General features: G+C 27.9%; 1 protein-coding gene across 4 annotated transcripts in view; it reads right to left on the bottom strand.

The window, feature by feature from the left end:
* Positions 1–652: 652 nt before the first annotated feature.
* LOC100207244 (radial spoke head protein 4 homolog A) overlaps positions 653–24,417 on the bottom strand; it is a 43,577-nt gene continuing 19,812 nt past the window's right edge. For 2 of the 4 annotated variants that reach the window (XM_065804461.1, XM_065804463.1), the window contains 5 exons: positions 24,281–24,417; positions 23,806–23,915; positions 17,380–17,539; positions 17,133–17,250; positions 653–901 (listed from right to left, as the gene is read on the bottom strand). The exon at positions 24,281–24,417 is cut by the window's right edge and continues 17 nt beyond it. In XM_065804461.1, the coding sequence (XP_065660533.1) occupies positions 682–901; positions 17,133–17,250; positions 17,380–17,539; positions 23,806–23,915; positions 24,281–24,417 (745 nt within the window). In that variant the 3' untranslated portion in view covers positions 653–681. Of the gene's footprint in view, positions 902–17,132; positions 17,254–17,379; positions 17,540–23,805; positions 23,916–24,280 lie in introns of all 4 variants that reach the window. The other 2 variants (XM_065804460.1, XM_065804462.1) reach the window with 1 other exon arrangement.

Raw genomic sequence — 24,417 nt, 5'->3', positions numbered from 1 at the left:
TTTAAATCCATATTGTTTTAGATTAATCTACGCCGAAATGAAACAATGCTTTTTGAACAACACTTTACTTGCACCAAATGTGCTTTTTTTTTTAAAAAAAAACTAAATTGAACTTTTAGAATAGCTAAATTGAAATTAATTAAATAATTATTAAAACTAAAAATCCTTTTAAAAAGAAATTCATGCCACTCGAAATTAAAAATTGATAAAAACATTTTTACAATTAAAAAATAAAATTAGTGTAAAACAAAATATGTTATAAAATCTTTTGAAATTAAATTAAAAAACCATTAGAAATTTATAATTTTTCAGTAAAATTTATTCGTTTGGATTTTTTTAGGAAATCAATAAAAACTTTGATTATAACCAGAACAAAATAATTTATTATATCAACATAAATAATAATAATAGATGTATTATATATTCATTAAACGTTATCATCATTACGTATTTTATATTTGCATTTTTTTTTGTCTTACTTAGTTTTACTACTTTTTAACAATTTAGCATATTTATTAAATTTATTTCTTTTAAAAGTAAAAAAATCACTTGTAAATAAATACTTATATGTTTTACTTAATTTACTTTAATAAATGAATTGTAATTAAAAAAAAGGAAAAAAATAAAAAAAAAGGAAAACCAGATCAAAAAATTTTTCATTTGTAAATTAGTAACTTTATTTCAGTAATCGTCTTCTGAGTCATCAGATTCTTCTTCATCCATGGATTCAACTTCTTCTTCTAAAACTTTAACTGATCTTTCTTGTTCAACAGTTGGATCGTCACATTCTGTTACCTTAGGAATATCAGAATACTCATCTTGTACTGACGGAGGGATAGCAGGGTTGAAATTACCTTCACAATACCTCAGCCCATAACCAATGTAAATATTGCAATAAATTCTGCAAGACATAAAAAAAGAAAAAGTATATAATAAGTCAAACAATATATATATATATATATATATATATATATATATATATATATATATATATATATATATATATATATATATATATATATATATATACACATATACACTCATACACACACATATACATATTATATTTATATATATTCATATACGCCACTGGTCAAAAGTTTAGGTTCAGCTCACTCTACGCAATGATCTTTGAAAATTAAAGCTCCTTTCATTCCACTACGTAACAATAATTTTAGCCCACTATTATGACATTTTGATTATAAAGAGTTTTACACCTATTTGTGAACATTGATATATTTTTATCATTATTACAATAATGAATATTTTGGCTATATTTTGCTGTTATAATTGGGTAAGAGTAACATTGACACAACTTTAGAAAATATATATATATTTTTTAGCTGTGACAAACTAAGTAATATTTAGTAAATAATATTTTTATTTGTTTACCAATGATATTGTTGCCATAAACTGACGAAGAATTTAATTAGTTATTCAATATTATTGGTAGATAATAAATTTTGTTTTTAAGGATCAACTGTCAATGTTACCCCTATATGGGGTAACATTGACAGTACAATGTATTATGCTATAAATGTTAAAGTTACATCATGAGGGATAACATTATCATTGACAAACAAAATAGAGAAAACATTTTGAAATATGAGCACCAACCTACAAATTTTTTAGTGTTTGGTTTAATTTCAGAAAAAACACGATATTTTACATTTTCAGGTTGATGTTTTGTCCTTACTAATATTATGCAACATTATTAGGTGTGGATTCGAACTTTTTGCAAGTGTCGGTTTTTAGATCTTTTGAAATTTGATGTATTGGTACATTTTTTTTAGAGTTCTTCTTTTAATTTAGGATTGGCTTTGTTTGATTTCATTTCATGTAATTGTTAAAGATTCATCAATGCAAGACATTCCGCCAATTTTTATTTGATTCTTGGCCCATGAGGCCAATTGACTTAAGCATTCCTGTCACTGTCATCCCACAACTAAAACTAGCATTTAAAAAAAAATGCTGCAAAAATTTTTAAATGCTTAGTATTTAGAAACAACATCATAAAAACACATGTAAAAATGATATTATGTATGCTATTAATAATTTTTTGACTAAAATTTTTCAGCAACAAAAAAACTAGAAATTAGTTTAATTTATTTACACCTACTATTATTTGGATAAAAATAGTTATATTCGTTCATTTCACATTTGGCTACAACATCTGTTAAATTAACTTAAACAATAATCATCGGGTGACTGGTAATAACATTTTATCTAATACATGTCAATGTTAACCACATGTCAAAGTGTTACCCTGCGTTACCTTATATTGCTGAAATAATTGGAGATATTTTGCTAAATTGATTAATTTTTTTGTTGTTGTGTTTTTTAGTATTTTTATACAGAAAGGTATTCAAAATATTGTTTGTATTAGATATTGTAACGTTTATAGAATAATTCTTAAGCATGTTTAATGTTTTGGTTGAAGAAAAATGGGTAAAAAAACAAAGCTGAGTGTAGAAAAATAAGCTGCTATTGTGGCATTACACAAGAAAGGTTGTTCAACACAGAAAATTGCGTCAAAAACCAAAATGTTTCTCAAAATAGTTTCTCAAAGTGCTGTTATGAGTAAAACCTTTTGGCAAAAATACATAAAGATTGGACAACTCAACAATCTGGTGTTATAAAAGCAAAAAGAGGATACTTTTTGCTTTTATAACACCAGATAGAAGAACCTAAAATTAAAAAAAATTCTGGAAGATTTTTAATATCATCATCTTCGTTTTGATTTCTGATTCATTTGAAAGATTTTTTATATCTTCATCTTCATTATCTTATTTTGTTGAAAAATTATTTTATTGTAAACAATTTGAGTAATTAAAAAAATGGGAAAAATCTGTTTTAAAAAAATATAGAAAATATATTGCATGATCTTTAAAATCTTTGTTAAAGGTATGATTATTTTATTGTAAACAATACAAATAAATACATACGAAGAAAAAAATCTTTCTTTTTTTTTTGCAATATATGAATTGAGTCCAAACTTTTGACCAATATACATCATGGGCGCATGCAGGATTTTTTTATGTTTCAGAAAAGACACTTTTATGAACTGCAAACTTAAGTATCATGCCAATTCCAAATGAGAAGATATTATAAAAAATTGTGATGGTGGAGGCAAGGGGACAAAAAAAAACCCTGCCCAAATATAAGTGCAGGAATGAATATTCTTAAATTACAAAAGTTATGACCATGCAAAATTCTGACCCTCCAAAATGAGTAGGTTGTAAATTTTGCATGGTCATAACTTTTGTAACTTACAATATTTTTAAATGAGAATATTTTAAATGAGAAATATTTTTAAAAGCTGTCAATGAATTTAGTTTTAGTATAAAATAGTATATTTTAATAATAGTATATACTAAACCTAACAAAGTGAAGACATAAAATACAAGTTAAAAATTTTATTACATCACTGCCCTCATGTTTGGGCAGGGGGAAGGGAGAACATTTTGTGGTATTTTTGTTTCTTGAGAGATAGAATGTTAGACCTTCCTTTGATAACAATGCTGTTGAAGATTTTCCGAAAGTCTCTAGAGCCTAACTTCTGAGATAAGATACAAGATTTAGTGAACTGAGAATAATGGGGCTTAGCATCTGACAGCACCTTTTTACAATGATTTCTTGCAATATAAATGGTGTTTTTCTCAAGAGAGTTGTTCTTTTGAAAAAGATGGAAAAAATGATTAGAATTAGATACAGCAGTTGCACAAGAGAGTGAAAACCATGGAGTAGAATGAGGTTTGACTTGGAATCGACGAGAAGGAATAAATGCATCCATTCCTGCCTGAATCCAGGAGGTTACGTAGGAGGCACATTTATCAGCTAAGAGGAAAAAGACATCAGCCCAAGGACTGTCACGAAGAAAATCACGAAAAGAGTCCAAGCCAGCTTTAGGGTAGTAAGGAAAAGTAGTACAAAAATGCATGGTTAGAACCACCTAAAGGAGAAAAAAGAGAAACTGAACACAAACTAGGATCAGAGACCAGGCATAAATCAAGGAGTGAAGGTAAATGATTAGGGTTGTCAGGAAAAAGAGTCAAAAAGTTAACTATCTGAGTAAGGGATTGAGAAATGCAGAAGTTATAGGCTTTATTATGATGCCAGCAGGGTCAGTGGCGTTAGAGCCAAGCCATTCAGTGTAATGAGCATTAAAGTCACCAATAACAACAATATTGGCAGAGGGGTAAAGAGTGAGAGCATGGTCAATTTGATCAGAAGTTATATCTAAAAGAGTGCAGCCTTGGGACGAATGAGAACGATAAAGAACAAAGAGAAAGATGATAGAGTGAAGAGGTGCTAAGCCGAAGCACATAAAGGAATGGTCAAAGGATTTGAACCTGATTTCATGACAAATAGGTGAATTGATGCATATGTATACCTCTAAGCCAAGCATGTGACTATTGGAGTCTTTGCGAATCGAAGGATAGTGCCCGTCAACACTGAGATCAGAAGAAGGAATAGCAGAATTTAAATGAGTCTCACTAAAAGCAAGCAAATTATGTGATCTTGAAGTAAGATTCAATTGATAGAAGTTTGCTTCACAGACCATGAATATTAGTAAAGATATATTAAAACAGTAAGGTGGTGGGGTTGATTTTTTTTTGCTTAATATGTTGATTACTACTGGCATATTTAAGAGAACTTGACTCATTTTATAGATAGAGCACGGCCTCCCAAGCAATGAGCTATGCAATTTTTTCAATCCTGTTAATTAACCTTAAGTTAATTAACAGGATTGAAAAATATGCATAGCTCATTGCTTGGGAGTATAATAAGTCATAACATAGGGCTCCTTATGTGGTGTTGCTCATGCGCACCAAAAGCATTACCAAGGACTCCATCCATGTGCAAAAGTCTTTGCCTCTAAAGTCTTTGCCTAGGATGCCTCGTACAAAACAGTAGGTGGATGTAATTAACATTTGCCCAAGATGAATATTTTTATTGAGACACTATCTCTAGCCTTTACTCTTACTTTATTTACTTTTTACCACTTCTGAACAAAACAACTTTGTCAGATTTAATGCAATGAACAGCATTGCAAAAAAAAAAATCATTTTGTATATGTATTTAGCACATATTGATGCTATTATATGCTGAGTTTCATAGTTTTTACTTAAAGTTTAACAAGTATTTTAATGTTTATGACAGTCGTAACGAAAAATTTAATGCTTAAAAACAACAAATAAAACAATGCATTTAATGATGTAAGAAAAAAAGTATAAATGAATATTAACAACCATGTATATTATGTTAAAAAAATACAATATAACATTATCAAAGTACTCAATCATGGATATGATGTGATTTTTAACTCTACACAACAGGACTGTAAATAAGTGTCAAAACACATTTATACAAATCTTACAACTTTAAAAACATGATAAAAAAATAATATGATAAAAAGATTTTTTTAATAACTTTTTTGCTTAAAAGTAATTGTAAATAGTTAAAAAAAGGGTTTTGGAGTTTAGCATGTGTTTTCATACCTTTCACTTTTTTTCCTCCTCATTCTCGCAGTATGCTCATATATATCAGAGTTAGCAAAAAACTCACCCCAGTGGGCTTTTTTGGGTAATTTTAGGTTTTTATTTTTTTTATATTTGTTAAAAAATTTTTTTGTTTGTTTAATAATATTGAAAACTAATATAATTTTATAAAATTTAAATTGATTTAAAATATATTTTATATGTTTTCGAAAAATTTATAACAACTAATTTATAACAAAATTATTTTCAAAAAATGTTTTATTATTACAGTTTAAAAAATAATTCAAAACTGTAATAAAATATAAAAAAATTCAAATGTATTGACTTAATTTGAATTTAAAAATAATATTTTTTTATAATTAAAAATGCTGATTTGAAGAAGGAGAAAGAAAGCTGGAGAATGGGATGAAGTAACTGAAGTTGAAACAGTACAAAAGTTTTATGCAACTATTGTCATGTTTTGATTAGCAACAAGCAACCCTTGGAATTAGAGTTGGCATTCAGCAATGCTGACCTAACTGCCAACCTTAAAGTGTTTGAGGTTGGCAAAAAATTGCAGACTTCGTTTCTTTGTTTTATGGTAACCCCTTCGTGTAAAACTCTGAGTGTTGAACAAGATAAAATGAGTAAAGCCCTATTTAAAGCATTGCCAAATAAAGTTTAAGTTTTTACATAAGCATACAGAAGGAAACAATCTCAATTTGTCAAAATACTTAAATGAAAATTGTGATAATGTACTTCCAAAATTTTTCTTCAGTGCAAATGTATCATTTAAAACTTCTGAAAATCAAGAATTTATAGATATGATCAACTCATTGAGACCAGGATATAATCCACCTAACCGTAAAATACTTAGACAAGAGCTCTTAGAAAAAGTTTATGAGGAAGTAAACAACAAAATGATGGATCAACTTAAGAGAAAACAATAACAATTATGCAAGATGGATGGAGTAGTGTTACTAATGATCTCATTAATGCTCATAGTGCATATGACGGACTTAAGTCTAAAATTTTATGCATTACTGATTGTGCATCAAATACAAAAATAGCCAAGTATTGTACTGAACTCCTTTGTAATGTCATTAAAGGTCTTAAAAAAACATACAACAAAGAAATATTTCCTGTGGTAACAGATAATGAAAATAAGATGAAAAAAATGAGGGATTAACTTAATGGGTGTTCAGCACATTATTAAAATCTTTTAGAAAAAGAAGTAACATACCAAGATGCCATCAAACATGTGGTTGAAGTGCAGAAATATTTTCGCAATACACATCAACCTCATGTAAACATTATTTGTATTTGTGGATTATATAAAAGTATAAAAAATATATAAAAGTTTAAGAATAGCAATTCAAGTTTTATTTTAAGGGATGGGAAAGTGTGAAAAAATAGGGCATATGCCTCAGTTACCAAACGATACCCGATGAAACTCCAAAATTGACTGTATAGAAATACACATAAAAATCTACCAAATTTATGCATAAATAGTAGATAATCATGATATACCTATCAAAATGAGAAAAATTATTAAAAATCGAGCAATATTTAGTGAAGCTAACAGTCTTCAAACTCAACTCAAAATATTTAGTGTTGTTTTAGATCACGTATTTAATTTTTTTAAATTAAAGTTTTTGTTACATAATAAGACTTTGTAGGTGTAAGGTGTTGTAGGTGTAAGGTGTTGTAGGTGTAAGGTATTGTAGGTGTAAGGTGTTGTAGGTGTAAAGGAAAAGTAATAAAAATTAAAATACCATGTTAAATAAACAAAAAATTAAATTTTTTCTAAATGCAATGTTTCATAGGCAAAAACCTGCTGATTAAAAATAAAGATGAGGCTGAAGAATGGCTTTACAATCATTATCCTGATTTTGTACCTGGGTTGATTTTGCTTAAATTAAAGGATTGTGATGCATTTCCTAAAAGGATGTTGAACGATCTAATCATATTAACAATATTGTACAGTGATTGGTGGTCTATCATTAACCAGAGAAATGATAAATAAGTTCAGAATAAATTGCCTGAAGGATTTTTCAAATTTATTTCTAAACTTTAAACATGCCCTGCTAGCTCAGGATCAATAGAAAGAATATTTTCTTCATTTGGTTTTATCTGGTCAAATGTTAGAAATAAATTAGGAAGTGAAAAAGGTGAAAAGCTTGTGCAAATATATAGACAGTATCAAAAATAGTTTTTTTTTGTAAAAAGTATATCAAAAATATAATTAGTCTTGTCAAAGTGTATTTATTCTAAAAAATCTAATTGAATGAATCTAATTTGTTTAGTTTCCAAAATAAAATTGTTTTAAATAAAAATAATACTGTGTTTGATTTAAAAATTTCCCTTTATAGCTAGCTCTATAATATGTTTATATTCAGAAATATTGGTTAATAATAGTATATATTAATCATATAATAGTTCATAATATTATAAAATATCTCAGAAAAACTCAGCTTTCCTGGATTTTATTAGGTTTTTCTAGGCGGGTTTTATTGGGTTTTGTTGGGCGGATTTTTAATGCCAACCCTGATATATATAATCTCAGAACATATATAACATATATAACATATATATATATATATATATATATATATATATATATATATATAACCTCAAAACTAAAATAAATCAAGCAAGAACAGACTATGTTCCCTTTCGGTATGGCATCTGTGGCAATAAGATAATCAAATTAAAAAAAAAATCAGATAATAAATTTCTATATAACTCAGTGTCAGATAGTAATAAAATTAAAAAGCTGTTTATTCCTAAATGCTACTTCACTCGATAACAAACTAAATGAGTTCAAAGTGATATTAAAAATGGTTTAAAAGTGATTCAGTTGTAAACATTGAAGGTTACCATTATACTTTCTCGAACATCTCTGTATCGGAAACCTCGCTCATTTTTCTATCTCGGAATCTTGGTCTCGGAATACCGAGAAAATAAATGTGAAAATATAAAAACCGAGATTACTAAAAATTATTGAAAACCTTCAAAATTTAAGCTTTCGTATTTTAATGAGAGAAGAGTCAAAACGTTTTTGAGTAAACAAGAGTCCTCAGCATAAGTTTTCTCACAAGGAAATATTTTTCATTTTTCCGAAGGAAACAGGTGAAAAATAAAAAGCACTAATTTTGAAGATTTAAATACTTTTCAGTAATCTCAGTTTTAATGTTTTTAAAAATTGGTTATGTTTGTTTATATATAGAGAACTCATTAGACTCCCATGAACTAAATGATGCTGTTCAATATCCCTGTAAACTTGAATAAGTGTGGCCAGTTGTTTATTTTGATAATGACAAGTGTTTACTTGGATCTACAGACCAAATGATTTTTTAGATATGGCAAAATTTGATGTGGTTTTCGGTCTGGCATGCAAATATATAGACAAAACTAAGTTCAAAGACTTACTTATCATGGGCAACTTCAATTTCCCATTAATCAGCTAGTCAATGCAATTTTAAATCAGCTGTGTTAATGCAATTGCAAATGAGAATGGAATTTAATGTTAATTTATAAATATTTTAAATGATAAATTTCTTTATCTGCATACTAACATTCCAGCTGTCAGATGAACAACATGAGAATACCTTTGATTTGGTCTTTAAAACTCAGTCAGCAAGTGTTAATGAAATAGATTCAAAGTTTGTTTTTGGAAACATAAACAGGCTATCTAATAATATATTTCAGTTTCATCTTTTCTGACAAAGCAATCCATGAAAATAAAAGCAAGCAAAGATTTGTTAATTTCATGTTTGCTAATTCCAATTTTGAACTCATATCTGATCTAATTTAAACGTTGACTGGATACAATGCTTCAGTAATAAAATGTATAAAAAATGTTTGATGAACTGATTTTTTACACCACGGTGACATGTAATCATTTCACTCTAATTAAAAAAAGTGAAATGATTACATCAAACTCTTTAAAAAACAAAACAACCTGGGTTAATGCTAGGTTAAAGTTTCTTATTAGAAGCAAACGAAATTTAAGATACAAAAACTGCTCATGTAAATGGAAAGACCCTGTGTGAAATCTAAATACAAAATGATTTTCAAAAATGTAGCAGATGAGATTAAATAAGTGCAACAAAACTTTAAGCTTAATCTGGTAAAAAGAGCCACCAAGAATCCAAAGCTTCTCTACATGAACAATCAACAACCAGTTAAAGATTCTATAAAAGCATTAAAAGGAGCAAATGGTGAAACTCAAAATTCAAAAGATATTGCTGATATCTTAAACAAAAATTTTCAAGCTGTATTTGTGAAAGAAGATGATGGTCTACTGCCTTCTTTTAATTTATCAACTACTGAAACATTCATTATGACAAATGAAGATTTTACATATGAAGATGCCATCTAAGATTAAAAAACTTGGAAGAAAACAAGTCAAGTGGTGTTGATAAATTTACATTCAGCTATTTTTAAGAATTGTGCATCAGTCTTTGCCATTCCACTTACATATATTCTTAAAGAGTTATTTGAAACAAACAAACTGCCAGTTCAATATTGATCAGCAAATATTACTCTTCTGTACAGAGAATGGTAAACCTGTTGATGTTGTTTTTTGGGAATTAACCAGGGCATTTGACACAATGCCACATTAAAGATTGTTGCTTAAACTTACAGCTTATGGAACATCTGGTTTGATAATACAATAATAAGAAAACAAAGAGTTGTGATAGGCAAAAATGTATCCTCTTGGGCAGAAATTACCAGTAGTGTGCTACAGGGGTCAGTAATTGGACCACTCATGTTTGTGCTATTTATAAACGATTTGCCTATCACTTATATCTAAATCGATATAGGTGATAGGCAAATCGTTTATAATACATTTATATTATAAACGATTTGCCTATCACCTATATTGATTTGGAAATGTATTGTCATGCACTTTAACCAGAATAACAAAAAAACACTCTTTTATATCAATGAACATAAGTTAAACATAACAGAATCTGAAAGTGATCTTGGAGTAATCTTCTCAAGCAATCTGAAATGAAAAAAATCATGTAACAAAATGTGTAGGTCAAGCCAACCAAATGTTGGGTCGAATTAGAAAATACTTTGCTTGTTTAGATATTAGACTTCTGAGAATACTTTATGTTTCTTTTGTTCAACCACTGTTAGAGTTTGCAGTACCAATTTGGTCACCTATTTGAAAGGGTGAAATTGATTTATTAGAAAGAGCCCAACATCATGCAACTCGATTAATACCATCACTTAAAAAATTCAACTATGAGAATTGTCTAAAAGCTCTTGACTTAACTACCTTGACAAAAAGGAGACAAGGAGGAGACATGATTCAACTTTTTAAATAGTTTTGAAGTAGTTTTGAAGCATTTAACAGTTTATTATTACATCATAACACTCTAAATTATAAATAAATACAAAATTACAAGATTAAATAACAATCTTTAAGTACGAAAAGCTACTGTATATATTGAAAAAATGTTGTGTAGTAATCAGCTTAACTAAAGTGTAATATATAATTCTTATATTTTTCTAGTTAAAAATATAAGCAGGAGGTTCTCTTTTTTTTTACAGTGTCAAAAAGATCTTGGAGACACTTGATTGCTCGCTCTGGATACTGATTTGTTCTGGCAAATTCCAGTCTCAATTCCAAAACTTTTTCACTGAATTTAATGCTTTTTAGTGACTGTGCAAGCTGCTACATTGCTTCTGATAATCATCTACACTGTACATTTGGTAAGTAAACCAACTGCTCATCTGTGAGTGATGAATCTAAAAATGTCAAGTAGTGAGTCTCTTCTCTCTAGAAGACAAATAAATGCCAAAAGATCTAGTATTATTTGGGAATTCCATCTTGCATTATTTAATTTAGGCATTTTATGAAACTTTACTTTAGGATATACTCCAGATGCTTCAAGAAAGCGGAACACCCAAGTTAAATGAAAAAGAAGTTCCATATCATCACGCCATCTTGCTGATTCAGTAATCACTTCTTTACCATTTTTGAAATTCTGAGCTATTCATAGTTTTTTACAAACTCTGGGATTCTTTACAAATTCTGTTTATTGCTATGCGAAGGACTCAATCAAGAACATGAAGGACAACCAATTGTGGTTCTTCCAGTTTTTTTTTCAGTAAAACCTCTTAGGATCTTTGTAACTGACTGACAATCCCATTCCTTCTTCCAGTGTTTGCATTTATAGTGTAAACAAACACTACAAATGTTACAAACACTAGATCTACCAAACTGAAAAGCAGATATTGTTGTTAAAGCTATAACAGATATTTTTGATAAATACAATTTATAGAAGAGTATAAAGAAGATTGCAGCGGACAATCATCTTTATACTCATCTATAAATTGTATTCATCAAGAATATCTGTTACACCTTTAACAACAATATCTGCTTTTAAGTCTGGTAGATCTAGTGTTTGTAACTTAACTTCTCTTTGTTTATTCTTTAACACTAACACTTAATATTCTTGGTGACTAATATGTTTACCAACAAAGTGCAGTGACCAGCTTTCTAAATGTAGTATTTTCTTAATTTCTTTGCTAAGTTTTACAATTTATGTAAAAGTTGATCAGAATATAATAGTCTATGATAGTGTCTGAATATTGATCCCATCTTGAGATAACTGTTGACAAATGGATGCTGCATTGCTGGTTGATAACTTTGAAGATGTTACTAATTTGGTTGCAGTTTTGGTATTACTGTAGTTCTTGCTGGTACTTGGGGACTGTTCCTCTGAATCTTCAGACTCAGATTTAGTAATTAATATTCTGATTTAGACCCAGATTCAGAAGTTGAAGTTGGTACTGTTGCTGTTGTTGAAGTAGGCTTCAAGGACATTTTTCTTTTTTTGGATGGATGGATAGTGTTTGAACTAGCAGCCTTCCCAGTTGTATACCGAGCTGTCCTTTGCTTTCAATCTAAAGATGATACAATCTTTTGTCCTCACTGCACAACAATTTACCATGCTTTTTTGTGATGTCAAAACTATATTCAATGGATCATATTTTCTTTGTTTTACACATTTATTGTATGTCTTCAGCACTTGATCCAGTTTTGCCTGTACGACTTGAATTGATAAATAAAAAATTTATGATAAATTGAAAAACTTAATTTCTTTTGCCATAAACTTGTTACTTCTTTCTCAATTTGCTTTATAATTTGATTCCTTTGATGGATTCTCCCAAGAACAAATAGCAACCGACAATTTGGATTTTGAGTGGTATCCTGCTGTTATCTTTCATTAATTGTTCTTCTAGTAGAACAGTTCTTCTAGTGGAACGGTTCTTTTCCTAAGTGATTTATAAAATTGTACAAGATTTCTTATCTTGATTGTCTTGTATCTTTCAGTAGTGGAAGTTTTCTGAGATTAGGAATTAATTTTGTCATTTTTTATTGCATGATATATTTTTTAGCATAGATAGTGTAGTAAAAATTATTCTGACATTATGAGGTTTAAGTTCGTTTCTGAGTTTTTTGAGTCATTTCTTAGTATTTTCGGAGTCATGGATGTTTAACTGTATATTTATTTGTTTCTGTTTTATGTTTATTTATATTGGAAAGGTTTTTTTATTTCTTAATATAGTTCTTGGCAATTAGTTCGAGTTTCGATCTATTGTGTCCATTTTCTGCAAACATGTTTACTAAAAACTGTGTTTCATCAATAAAATACTTTGTGGAAAAAATTTTAATGGCATGAGATTTATATATACAATTATATACAGTTATATCGAAGAGGTCTAACTCTTTTTTTATTTTATTTTTCTGGTGTATATTTTATTGCTGGATCTTTAAATAATTTAAAGAAACTTATCAAGATTTTGTGTCGAATCTAGCATGACTGTCATCTATGTATCTTCTGTAAGTTTTCAGTGAAAATTACAGACCTCCCACATAGTATTTTTGAATTTCAGGACAATCATTTTTTGGAATTTCAGGTCAATTTTTAGGACATTATTACATAAAGCAGTTTTTATTTAAAACTGGTTTCGCCTCCACTACATCAGTCCATACCTCATCTATTTTATTTATATTTTATATGAAACAAGAAGATCAAAACAATTATTTATTAAGTATTTGACACAAAACAAGAAACAAAAATTAAAATCAACAGTAAATCACAATTTTCACAAAACTCAAGTACAAAAAATAAAACTAAAAGTTATTGCATTATGTTGGTCTTCTTAAAGAACAAAAACCTCCATCAAAAAAACAAACAAAAAATATATTATAGATAATAAGTTTTGGAGAAATCAATTAAACTAAAAAAAAAAGCCTACATCTTAATTATGTTTGATTCTTTTTTCAGGTGGTTGCAAACAATCTGTTTCCTGCAACTTTTTTTTCAACTCAAGAAGCTTCTTAGATGTTTCAGTCAATTTCTCATTTTTTGAAGTCAACAAGATGTTAACCACTTTTGCTGACTGCATGTTTAATTCCTTCATTGCAATGGATAGCTCAAAATTTGCATTATTAATTAAGACTTTGGCTTCCATTATTAATTTATTTTCTAATTTTATTGTGCATTATTTTCTAATTATTATTTTTTAACTTTATTGTGCATTATGAAACTATTTTCAACTTTATAATGTGAGAGCTAACTTAACAATATGAGAGAAATTAATATACTTCTGAATAACTAGGACATCTTTTATACCAAAAATATGATGCCAATAAGTACAAATGTCAACATCCCCAAATGCTCACCACATAATCCACATTGTGGTAACCTTATCACAAAAGCTATCAGTGCTTAATACCCTAATGAAATCCATACACAATCTTTGCATCTATAAATTTCCCTGATTTAATGTTTAAAACGATGGATGAATGCACTGAAGGTTTCTAAATTTTTACTGGTGAATAAGATTGTTGATATGTGGCAATAGCAATTAATGACTTTCTCATTACACTACTACTACTTGCATTGCACAGCAGAGTGAGCACACAAAAAAATTGCCATTAAATACAGTCTACCCTTTGATTTCATGTGGTTTGTGGTCTGGAAAAATTTTTCAAAATTGTAAGTTGAAATAATATAATTTAGGCCCAGCTCAATTAACTTTACTTTTTAAAGGTTCCCAAATATATATATAAAAAAAAAAAGTTTTTCAAATGTATGTCATGTTGGGTCTTAAAAGTAATGAAATCATGTAAAGATTTAAAAAAAAAAAACATTTTATACTAAAATTATTATATTAGATTTAATTGAATAAAAACTATATTTTTTTTTAACTACGGCAGAGAAAATGGAATAACCCTCACCCTTATTTTTTGTTCTAATTTAACAAAAATCGCAGTGAAATAATTATTAAATCTACTTTATCTCTTATTATCTTCTAACTAAAATTAAAAAGTTTATAAATTGGTGTTAATTACAAATAGAAAAAATTACAAATTAATTACAAATAAAAAAAAATTTAATTTGTGGAAAATGTATTTAATTTGTGGAGAAAAAAGAACAAGCCTCATTTACGTTATACACAAGAAAATACAGAAAATATTTTGTTTTTATGCTCATTTAATATTTAGTATTGCTTCCTGAATTTTTAATGACTTTAAATATGCGACTTGACATACTAGTCACAAGATTTTGGATAGTTTCTATAGATATTTCATTCCAAGCTTCTCTGATACAAGTTTTCAGCTCCAATGGCGATTCATATTGCTTACTATTTTCATAAACCTTTCTAGAAAGAATTCTCCATAGATTTTTAATTGGGTTAAGATCTGGACTGCATGCGGGCCATACCATTACGTGAATATTTTTTTCTCTAAACCAGGTTTTTGTAAGCTTTTAATTATGGATAGCAGCATTGTCTTGTCATTGAATTTAATTTTAAAAATACATTACAGAAGTCATTCATATAAATTAGAAACAGGAGAGGGCCAAGGATTGAACCTTGTGGAACTCCAAATAAAATGTTTAATGTACCAGAATCCAGATTGACTACATACTGTTTTCAGTTAGTTAGGTAACTTTTAACTCTACTAAACGTTTTGTTTGTTACATCAAAGTATGGAGTGATCTACTGTGTCAAATACTTTTGACGGATCTATAAACATTCCAAGTGTGAACTGATTTTTTTCATACTCAATAATTGCACGCTCAGTTAAAGTATTTTTCTGGAAACCAAATTGTTTGGGGTAAAAAAAATTGTTTTTTGCAAAATGGCCATAAATTCTATTACACAGAACTCGTTCAAATACCTTTTGAGAACACGGATAATACTGATATAGGTATATAATTTGAGATACCTATCAATTAGCAATTATTTTTGTTTTTGCTTCTATTATTTCATATGGAAATGTTTCATTTTATATATTTAAAAACTTATTGAAAAAGGCATTACATGCTTCATAGTATACATTCATAGACTTTATCCCATTTCCTTCATATAGTTTTTGCAAGAAGTTATTTGTATTTGATGTTGATAGATTGCGCTTTTTAAAGTTAACTATCTTCGGAGGAGTAGTCAAAGTTATTTTAAGGTTATTAATTTTAATGTAGATAGGGAAGTCATTAATGTCTGTTTTAAAAATTCATGTTTCAAATAACTTTTCTAAAAAGTGGTTAATAAAAATATTGTCTATCGCAATGCTTTCTATCTATGCTTTCTAAATATTGTCTATCGCGTTGGCTTATTAATAAGTGGATATATATTTTATTTAAATAGCATATCATAGAAAGATTTTGTTTTTGAACTTTTTTCATAAGTTAAGGAATTTAAATTTATATCGCCAATAATACACAATTTTTTTACTATTATTGTTAACTATTATATGTTAATAAAATCTTGGAAAATTTTTACAGTATACCCATAGAATTATTACTGTATGGGTATACTGGCCATCTATTGATACAAGCTGCTAAAGAAATAGATGTAAGTTTGAGCCAGTTGTTAAAATCTTTACAGTCAATGTCAACAAATTCTTCAACTACTTTGTTAGAGATAACTTTTTCGATCAGAACTTTGCTTAAAAATGACCTTAACAGAACTTTAACACTATTACTATTTTTGCAATCATAAATTAATTGTCTTATTTTTCCTAATATGATAAACTAAACTTTTCATTAAAACAGTGTTTACTGTTTTTAATGAGAAATGATAAAAAATGAGAATTTGAGAACCAGAAATATTTCAAGATATCGCAATACGCAATCACTCAATTCACCCCCTTGAACTTACACATAGTACATTTAATAATAACTACCTAATCACAGCAAAACAAACCTTGTTTTGATGTGATTGTTTTGATGTGATTGTACCAATGCATATGTGATTCAAAAATATGTGATTCAAAATTTCACAATATTCTAGACAAATTACAACAATTTAGGACATTTTAGAACAGATTTTTTTTTTTTTGAATTCTGTTTTTAAACTTTATGATCACAATCCCTAATTATATTTAATGTTATGGATTTTTAATATATTTCTATTAACAATAAATCTAAGTTTATTTAAAAATATAGCAATGTTTTTATTCTTTTACAAAACTTAATTTTCCAACTTAATAATGCCAAAACATAAAATTATTTTTCTTGTATTTTTAGTAATACAAACATGTTTTCAAAAGTAAAACTTTTTAAAATTGCTTCAATTTGAAAAAGTTTACTTATCACCTGTTTATCAAAAACTTACTTATCAACAGCGAAGGAATAAGCACCAGGCCAAATATTTGAGCGCATAACAGCAATTGCATATTGTTGGAATGAAGTACCTGATTTTGATGCACTCCAAGGAGGCACCAAATTAATTCCTGCTGATTACAAAAAAAATCATATTAAAAAAAAAAAGGGAATAATAAATTCTAAAAACTTTTGCTGTTGCTTAAAATACTTTTTAAAATTATTTCAAAACAACAAATCACTTATTTGAAACAATAAACCTTTATCTTCAGAAACAGATGTTAAAAGACTTGGCCCAACTTCAATTGGAACTTCATCATCATCTGAAATTTCTTCTTCCCCTTCTTCTTCTTCAACACCTTCACTTTTTGATGCATTTAAGGAAACACTTGCATTAGGATTAAAATAAACAGTTCGACCCTAAAAAAAAAAACCATAACATGTTTTTTTAAATCATAACATGTTTTTTAAACCATAACATGTTTTTTTTAAATCATAACATGTTTTTTAAACCATAACATGTTTTTTTAAACCATAACATGTTTTTTAAATAGCTGGAGAGTAAATAAAAAAAAAAGATAACATTAAAATTTTATGAAATTTTATCTATTCAAAATAAAAAATAAAAAATTGAGAGAAGGAATTTTTCTCTTTAAAATCCTGAAATAAAAAGAAATTTTAGATTAGTATACTCATAGTATAATCATGGTGACATAAGTTAGATATGTTTTTATAATTTTTGTATTGTGAACCTGCCCCATCACTAAAATAAATGTAATCGTTAAAGTAAGGCAACAACTCTTTTGTTTTATTACTTCATAAATGAAATAATGAACTGAATTTGTATTGCGTTGCAAATGATCTGAAATGATACAAACACTTTTTACATTTTATCATATTTTCTTCGATATAGTAAATAACAAAAGGATGCAATGTTGCTTGATTGTTGTTCTAATGGAAATCTTGTACTGCATCTTAAATTAAAAACTGTAATTTTCAGCAAAGTCTAGTAATGCTAAAATATAATTACTTGGTAATTATTTTTAGATGCTGCAAATATGGTGCTTGATTTTTGGCTATATAACGGTGGTCTCTTAATTGGTCTATTTGGTGACAAGCTTTTTCAATAAAATCATACACTGGAAGGGTTACTGGAACTATATCATGTTTTTTGTTGGTTTTTTGCCACTGGTTAAAGGTTATATCTTCCATGCTATGTCTATCAAACAAAGCAGTAAGTACTCTTTAAGTGTGTTGGTATCTGGGCAGTTATTACAACTGGGTTGCATGCAGTCTAGATTTGTAAAGTCACATACAACTAATGTCAAAAGGTCTTATGTTGTTAAGTCACAAACAATTAATGTCAAGAGGTATAGTCTGAAATATCAGGTAAATATGTGGTGATATGGAAATATCTAAGTTTTTTAGCAAAAATTTATTTAATTCAATGTTTATATTGATTCAATGTTTATATTGATTGTTTATTACATTTAAATATTCTTTATTACATAATCAACTTGTGCATTGTGTTGACAAGTCAACTCATAACTTGTTATAAATTGTAATCTCAATTTGAAAATGATAATCAAATAAGTCAAATTCATGGGGAGGGGTGGAATAGTGAATGTATTGGAAAAATATTATAAAATTTATAGTCATGATATTGACTATTAGGCAAATTAGACTAAAAGTCTTTCTTTTCAATTTTACTTAATAGGTTACTAATAAGTTTTATATGAAAACATTAAAAACTAAATTTCAGTTTTTATATGTTTATGTTTAGTGATGTGTTTGGGCATAAAGGCATTTCATACATCAGACATAAAACCAGACACATCATGAAAGGAAAAGTGTTCAATTACAATATTTTTCTAAGTTCTGGAGAAAAATGTGAGTGTTAAAAAGTAAATGGACGGGGGAGGAGGAGGGGGCAGGAAAGAGCTAGGGTGTTTAAAAACTGGATTTAATTCAGGCTTAATTAAAGAATTATTTCTAGTACTGATTATTTTTAAGTTCATACTTTTAAATTCATACTTTTAAATTCATACATACTTTGCATTACAATTATAATACAAACTAAATTACAACAATAACTTTATTTTTAATGTTTTTAATGCATTTTGAGCAATTTTCATTGTTCTGATTTTGTAACTTCCCCATAAGTACCCACTATTTTTTTTTCTGAAATCACTGTAATAAAGTCTAATAAATTAGAAGAAAAAAAAATCTTATTAAAGCCTCTTTCCCATTGTCGTAAAGTTGCATCTCTTTCCCTTTTCTACAAATACTATCATATTCGCTGCTCAAAGGAGCTTTTATCTCCAGTTCCATCAACTAAAACTCATTGACACTTGACTCGTCATTGATCAAAGTCTCATTTTTTTACTGTATCTGTCCCTGCATGCTCCAAAAACTTTTATTCGTCTAGCTTTTATCCCCGTACTTCAACCCTTTGGAACTCTCTCCCATCTTCATGTTTTCCTGACACATAGAACCTTCAACTTTTTAAGTTTTCTGTCAACCGCTTCCTTGCTTTATAACTCTTTTTTTATAACTCTTTTTTTCTAGTAACTCCAAATTTAATAGTGGTTGCTTGCAGCCTTGTTGGGAGTGAATCATAATTAAAAAAAAAAAACAATAAAAATTGTTTACCTAATGACAAGGACTCAACTAGAGTTATTAAATTTGTAGGATTTTTATGAAATTGAGTTAACATTTATTGAATTTTTTCTATAAAAATTTATAAAATACAATTTTTGAATATACTAATAAATACACAAAATACTTTGATATGGTATGCAATGGACTGTTAGAGCCTACAAAGATATCACCAACCCAAAGAGCAGGGTATTTCCATGGACTTCTTGTGCATTTACAAATAATTATGCAGCCATGGCGCAGTGGTAAGAGTTCTGAATCAGAACCTAGTTATCCAAGGTTCAACGCCAGCTCTAGCCTAATAAGCTCCAATGGTAAGGAAGGTGGCGTAAACTTTCTAGTTAAATGCCCTTCCACTGTGCTCTGTGATAAGACTCTAAGAACTTCTGTGAGTACCTTAATAACCACACAATTACCTGGAAGCTATTTGTCGATAACATGAATTTAAAACTGAAAGAATGGAGTTGGAAGAATAAAAATGGGATTCTATATCCAGTCACAACTGATAAAGAAGCCACACAATCCTATAATATTTTAATACTGAATTTAATGCTGCTGCCATTACTCATTAATGAATGTTTGACACAGAAGTCATGGCAACTATTACACTTGAGTTATTGGCAAGAAGGAGTCACAGCACTTTTTGTATCAGAAAATGTGAACAAAAGTGTATGCACTAACTTATGTAAACTTTATGTATCTAACTTATGTAAACTTTAAGCTATGTAATGTTAAAACAAAGATCAAGTTTTACAGTTTTACTTTAAAATTAAATTGCGACAACATTTCCTTAATTTTGATTTATAGCATTTATTTGCTGTTTTAAAAAGTCTTGTTTAATAAATAGTTTTAAAAATTTCATCGAACAATATACCTTAGTGGCCGAAGTGGTTAGGTTGCAGCATCGTGAAGTAAAATGCGATGGTTTATATCCTTACTCTTCTACTTTTTTTTAAAATCTTTTTCAATTTTTAAAATAAAAAATAAAACATTTTTGAAGTTCAATAGATATTTTTAGTTTTATAAAGTTTTACTTTGATTTAAAATCTCCTTTATTTTGATTCAAAGCAATTATTTTCCATTTTATAAAGTTATTCCGTCTTTTGTTTTTTAAACAATGTTAAAAATTGGCAGTTTAATGTGTCTAAGTGGCTGAAGTGGTTAGCTTGCTGCATTTCTAAAGTACAACATGAGTATTCAAATCCTGCCGCTTGCATATTAATTTTTTTAAATCTTTTCCAATTTTCTAAAAAACAAATTAAATTATTTTTAAAGTTCTATTGTTGATATATAAAGATATAATATACTATAACAAAAAAAAGGGGAAAGTTATTAAAAAGCTTAAAATTGCAATAAACATCAAAACAGTGGTAGAAATTTTTTTGTTTGTCTGTCAAATTTTGGTTTTGAATTAACATTAATTGTACATTCAAAACCGAAATTTGAAAGATTTTTATTTTTTATACTACCACTTTTAGACTACCAAAGCGCTTAAAAATTTTTAAAGTTATTATAAATTATTTTTTATTCAAATTTTTAAAAGGTAGACAATATGTATAGTTTTTCTACTGCTTACTAAAAAATTTTGAAGTATGGTATAAATATAAAAATGGTTGGTGTAGACTTGCTGAGACCCATATTTTACAGGTGCTAGTCTATTATTAGTTATACATTGTATATGTAAAAGTTTTTCAAAGAATAAATGTATAACAAATCTCTGTATATGTAGGAAATATGGAATTAAATGCATGGATGCTTGTGGTGGTTGTCAAGTAGAGGGTGGCAATAATGAAAATGTACACATAAATATTTTTTTTTAAATGCAGTACTTGGCATTGCATTCTTTTGGTGAACATGATTTTAGAACTCTTATGTTTATGACATTTTTGAATGAAAATTTAATAGAAAGATATTTGATGATTTAAAATTTCTCAAACATTTTCTTTGTTTTACTTAATTTATACTGTTCTGCTTAGTGCAGTACTGCATACTTCATTACTTTAATGCATAGACTCAAAGTAGCTTGTAATACAAGAAATACAAAAGGAATGACTAATTTTATGAAATTTAAAGTATAACTTGAAAGGAAGTAATTTTCAAAAAATATTTTTTTTTTACATATATTTATTAATAAGCATTAAATTATCTTTTCAACGGTGTATTGTAAGTGCATTTTCATTGAATTGAAGAAGCAAATGCACCATGAATCATATGCAACCTGCAACCTTTAATATCAAGCAGCGATGATAACTCAGAGCTAAACACCAGTCATTAAGAAGATCTAGATAATTCCAGTTGTTATTTGGCCCATTCATGGAGAGCTGAAGCAAGTTTTTTGTGGGTAATTACTTTAATGCTTTATTTTTACTGTTAAATTTTCAGCATAAGATCATTTTAATTTAGGTCCAAATAATGAGTTTCAATAAAACATGAGGACTCATTCCAATAAGGAATTAGAACATCCATCTATTCCTCTTGAAGTATACAATTCATTGACTCATCATAGGAGAAAAAAAAAAGTGATAACTGAACTTCAGAAATATAAAATAGAAACATACTCCAAAGCTTACTAATAAGCCACATTTTGCTCGCATTCAAAAACCTTTTTCGCTATCTGTAAACTTTAAACAACTCACTTAAACCAGTCCATGAAGGTAAATTATGCGACATAACAGACTTTAAAGCATGTTGCTATCTGTAAAACATAACTTTAAACAACTCACCCAAAAACAATTTCGCTATCTGTAAACATAACTTTTTCATATACGCATAAAAAATTCAATCAAACCTTTAATACTGATTTGAAATTTTTCTTAGACATTTTTTATTAATAATTCATAGTTTACTCTAAACAATAAATTTATATATTTATACACAACTTCTTTTAAACCATAAAGTATTAAAAATCATAATCACAAGTCTTTAATGTTTACTTTGGATAATAATTATTGAAATGCACTTATTGTAATTGATGTTTATTAGAGCTTTTTTTGAGCTTTGAACTTATTAGAGCTTTTTAATGTGTATTCATGCAATACAATTGTTTTACTTTATTCCAAACATTCATTGCAAAATAAAGTTTTGAAACATGGCTTTAGAGATAGCAGAAAGCATTTTTAACAAAACTGCAACAAAAAAAAAACAAAAAAAAAAGAAGCAGAAGAAAGAAATTACTTAAATTATTTTTATTGATAATTTTCCTATAACCTGAGGTGTTGCTATGTCAATATCACATAAGTGGCCGAACAAAAAAAAATATTTATTTAACAATTAATGGTGTATACTCAGCTGTATCTTAAGGTTTAAACATGTAACTTTGTGAGTATGTCCTAGATTTCATGTGTCTGTACTAACATATTTCTTCATGAATATTCTCAAATTAAATATTTAAAAAAATATTAAAATTATTAATGTACATCTTATAATTTAACAAATGTACTTTTCCTTATTTTAAAATGAACTTGTCAAGAATAGAATAATTCCAAAGTCCCCCAACATTAAAAGCAACTTTTTACAATCAGATGCCTATCATGGTATTAACTTGTTTTTGTAGATCAGGGCTAAGTATTTCTATTGTGTTACTACTACTAGTAGAAAGATTACCATGGTTACCATCAATAGTTTATGAGCTTCTCCTACCCTTACCCAGTACTGAAATAGGTTTTTTTTATTAGTTTACTAATACAAAAACCCCTATTTCTTAGTTTACTACTAGGTAACTTACCTTTACCTCAGCTAAGGAGTACTTACTGCACCCTATGAAGCAGGTTTTACTGGACTACATGTTACATGTTACCAATAGCAGGTTGACCTAACCATAACTGATTGATTGATACAAAATCAAAACAAAATTTAAGAATGTATTTTAATTTCTCGTTTAATTAATATCTTATTTTGATAAATAGAAAAAAATCTAAACTTCTGATAAATAAGATCTGACCTTACTTATTGCAATCAAATAATAATTTATAACTAACACTACAATAATAAGGAAATAATAGATAAAACTAAATAAAGTAACTAAAAACCTGAGGTAAGATGTAAGGGCAATGATGTACCCAGAATGTATTTGAAGGATCTGATAAATCGCTGATTGGAATTCCTTCAAACTCCATATTCTGAATAAATGCTTTTTCAGCTTAAAATAAAAAAATAATAATAAATTATAATACTTAAATATTTAAAATATTAACTTTTTTTTATAAAAATATTTTATTTTATTTAGTAAAATAAAATCATGTCTTAAATACAAATAAAATCAAACTTTATATTATTTAGCAACACCAGATTTAAAATTTTTTTTTGCCTAAATATATGATTTATTTTATACTTAATTTACCAAAGCAAAAACACCATCAGAGTTGTGTCACCATGTACACCTGCCACTGCTACTACAGTCAAGAATTATTTTCTATTAATTTACTTTTACTTCAAAATGGGGTGTATTCAACTGAGTGTTTCATTTAAGCTAAAATACTTTCTACCAAAAAAAATTATAGCTACCATTGCTTCTTCCATCATCTTCATCATCGTTACCCTCATTTTCTTCAAACATATAATATCCTTGAGGACTTATATGAGTACTTGCTGAAATTCGTGCTATTGTTGCGCGTAAAAAATTTGCTTCATTTCCAGGAAAA

This window comes from Hydra vulgaris, chromosome 09 (genome assembly GCF_038396675.1).
Source record: "Hydra vulgaris chromosome 09, alternate assembly HydraT2T_AEP".
Classification (NCBI taxonomy): Eukaryota; Metazoa; Cnidaria; class Hydrozoa; order Anthoathecata; family Hydridae; genus Hydra; species Hydra vulgaris.
Note: the sequence above shows the minus strand (reverse complement) of the source record. Positions and strands in the feature narration are given on the sequence as shown.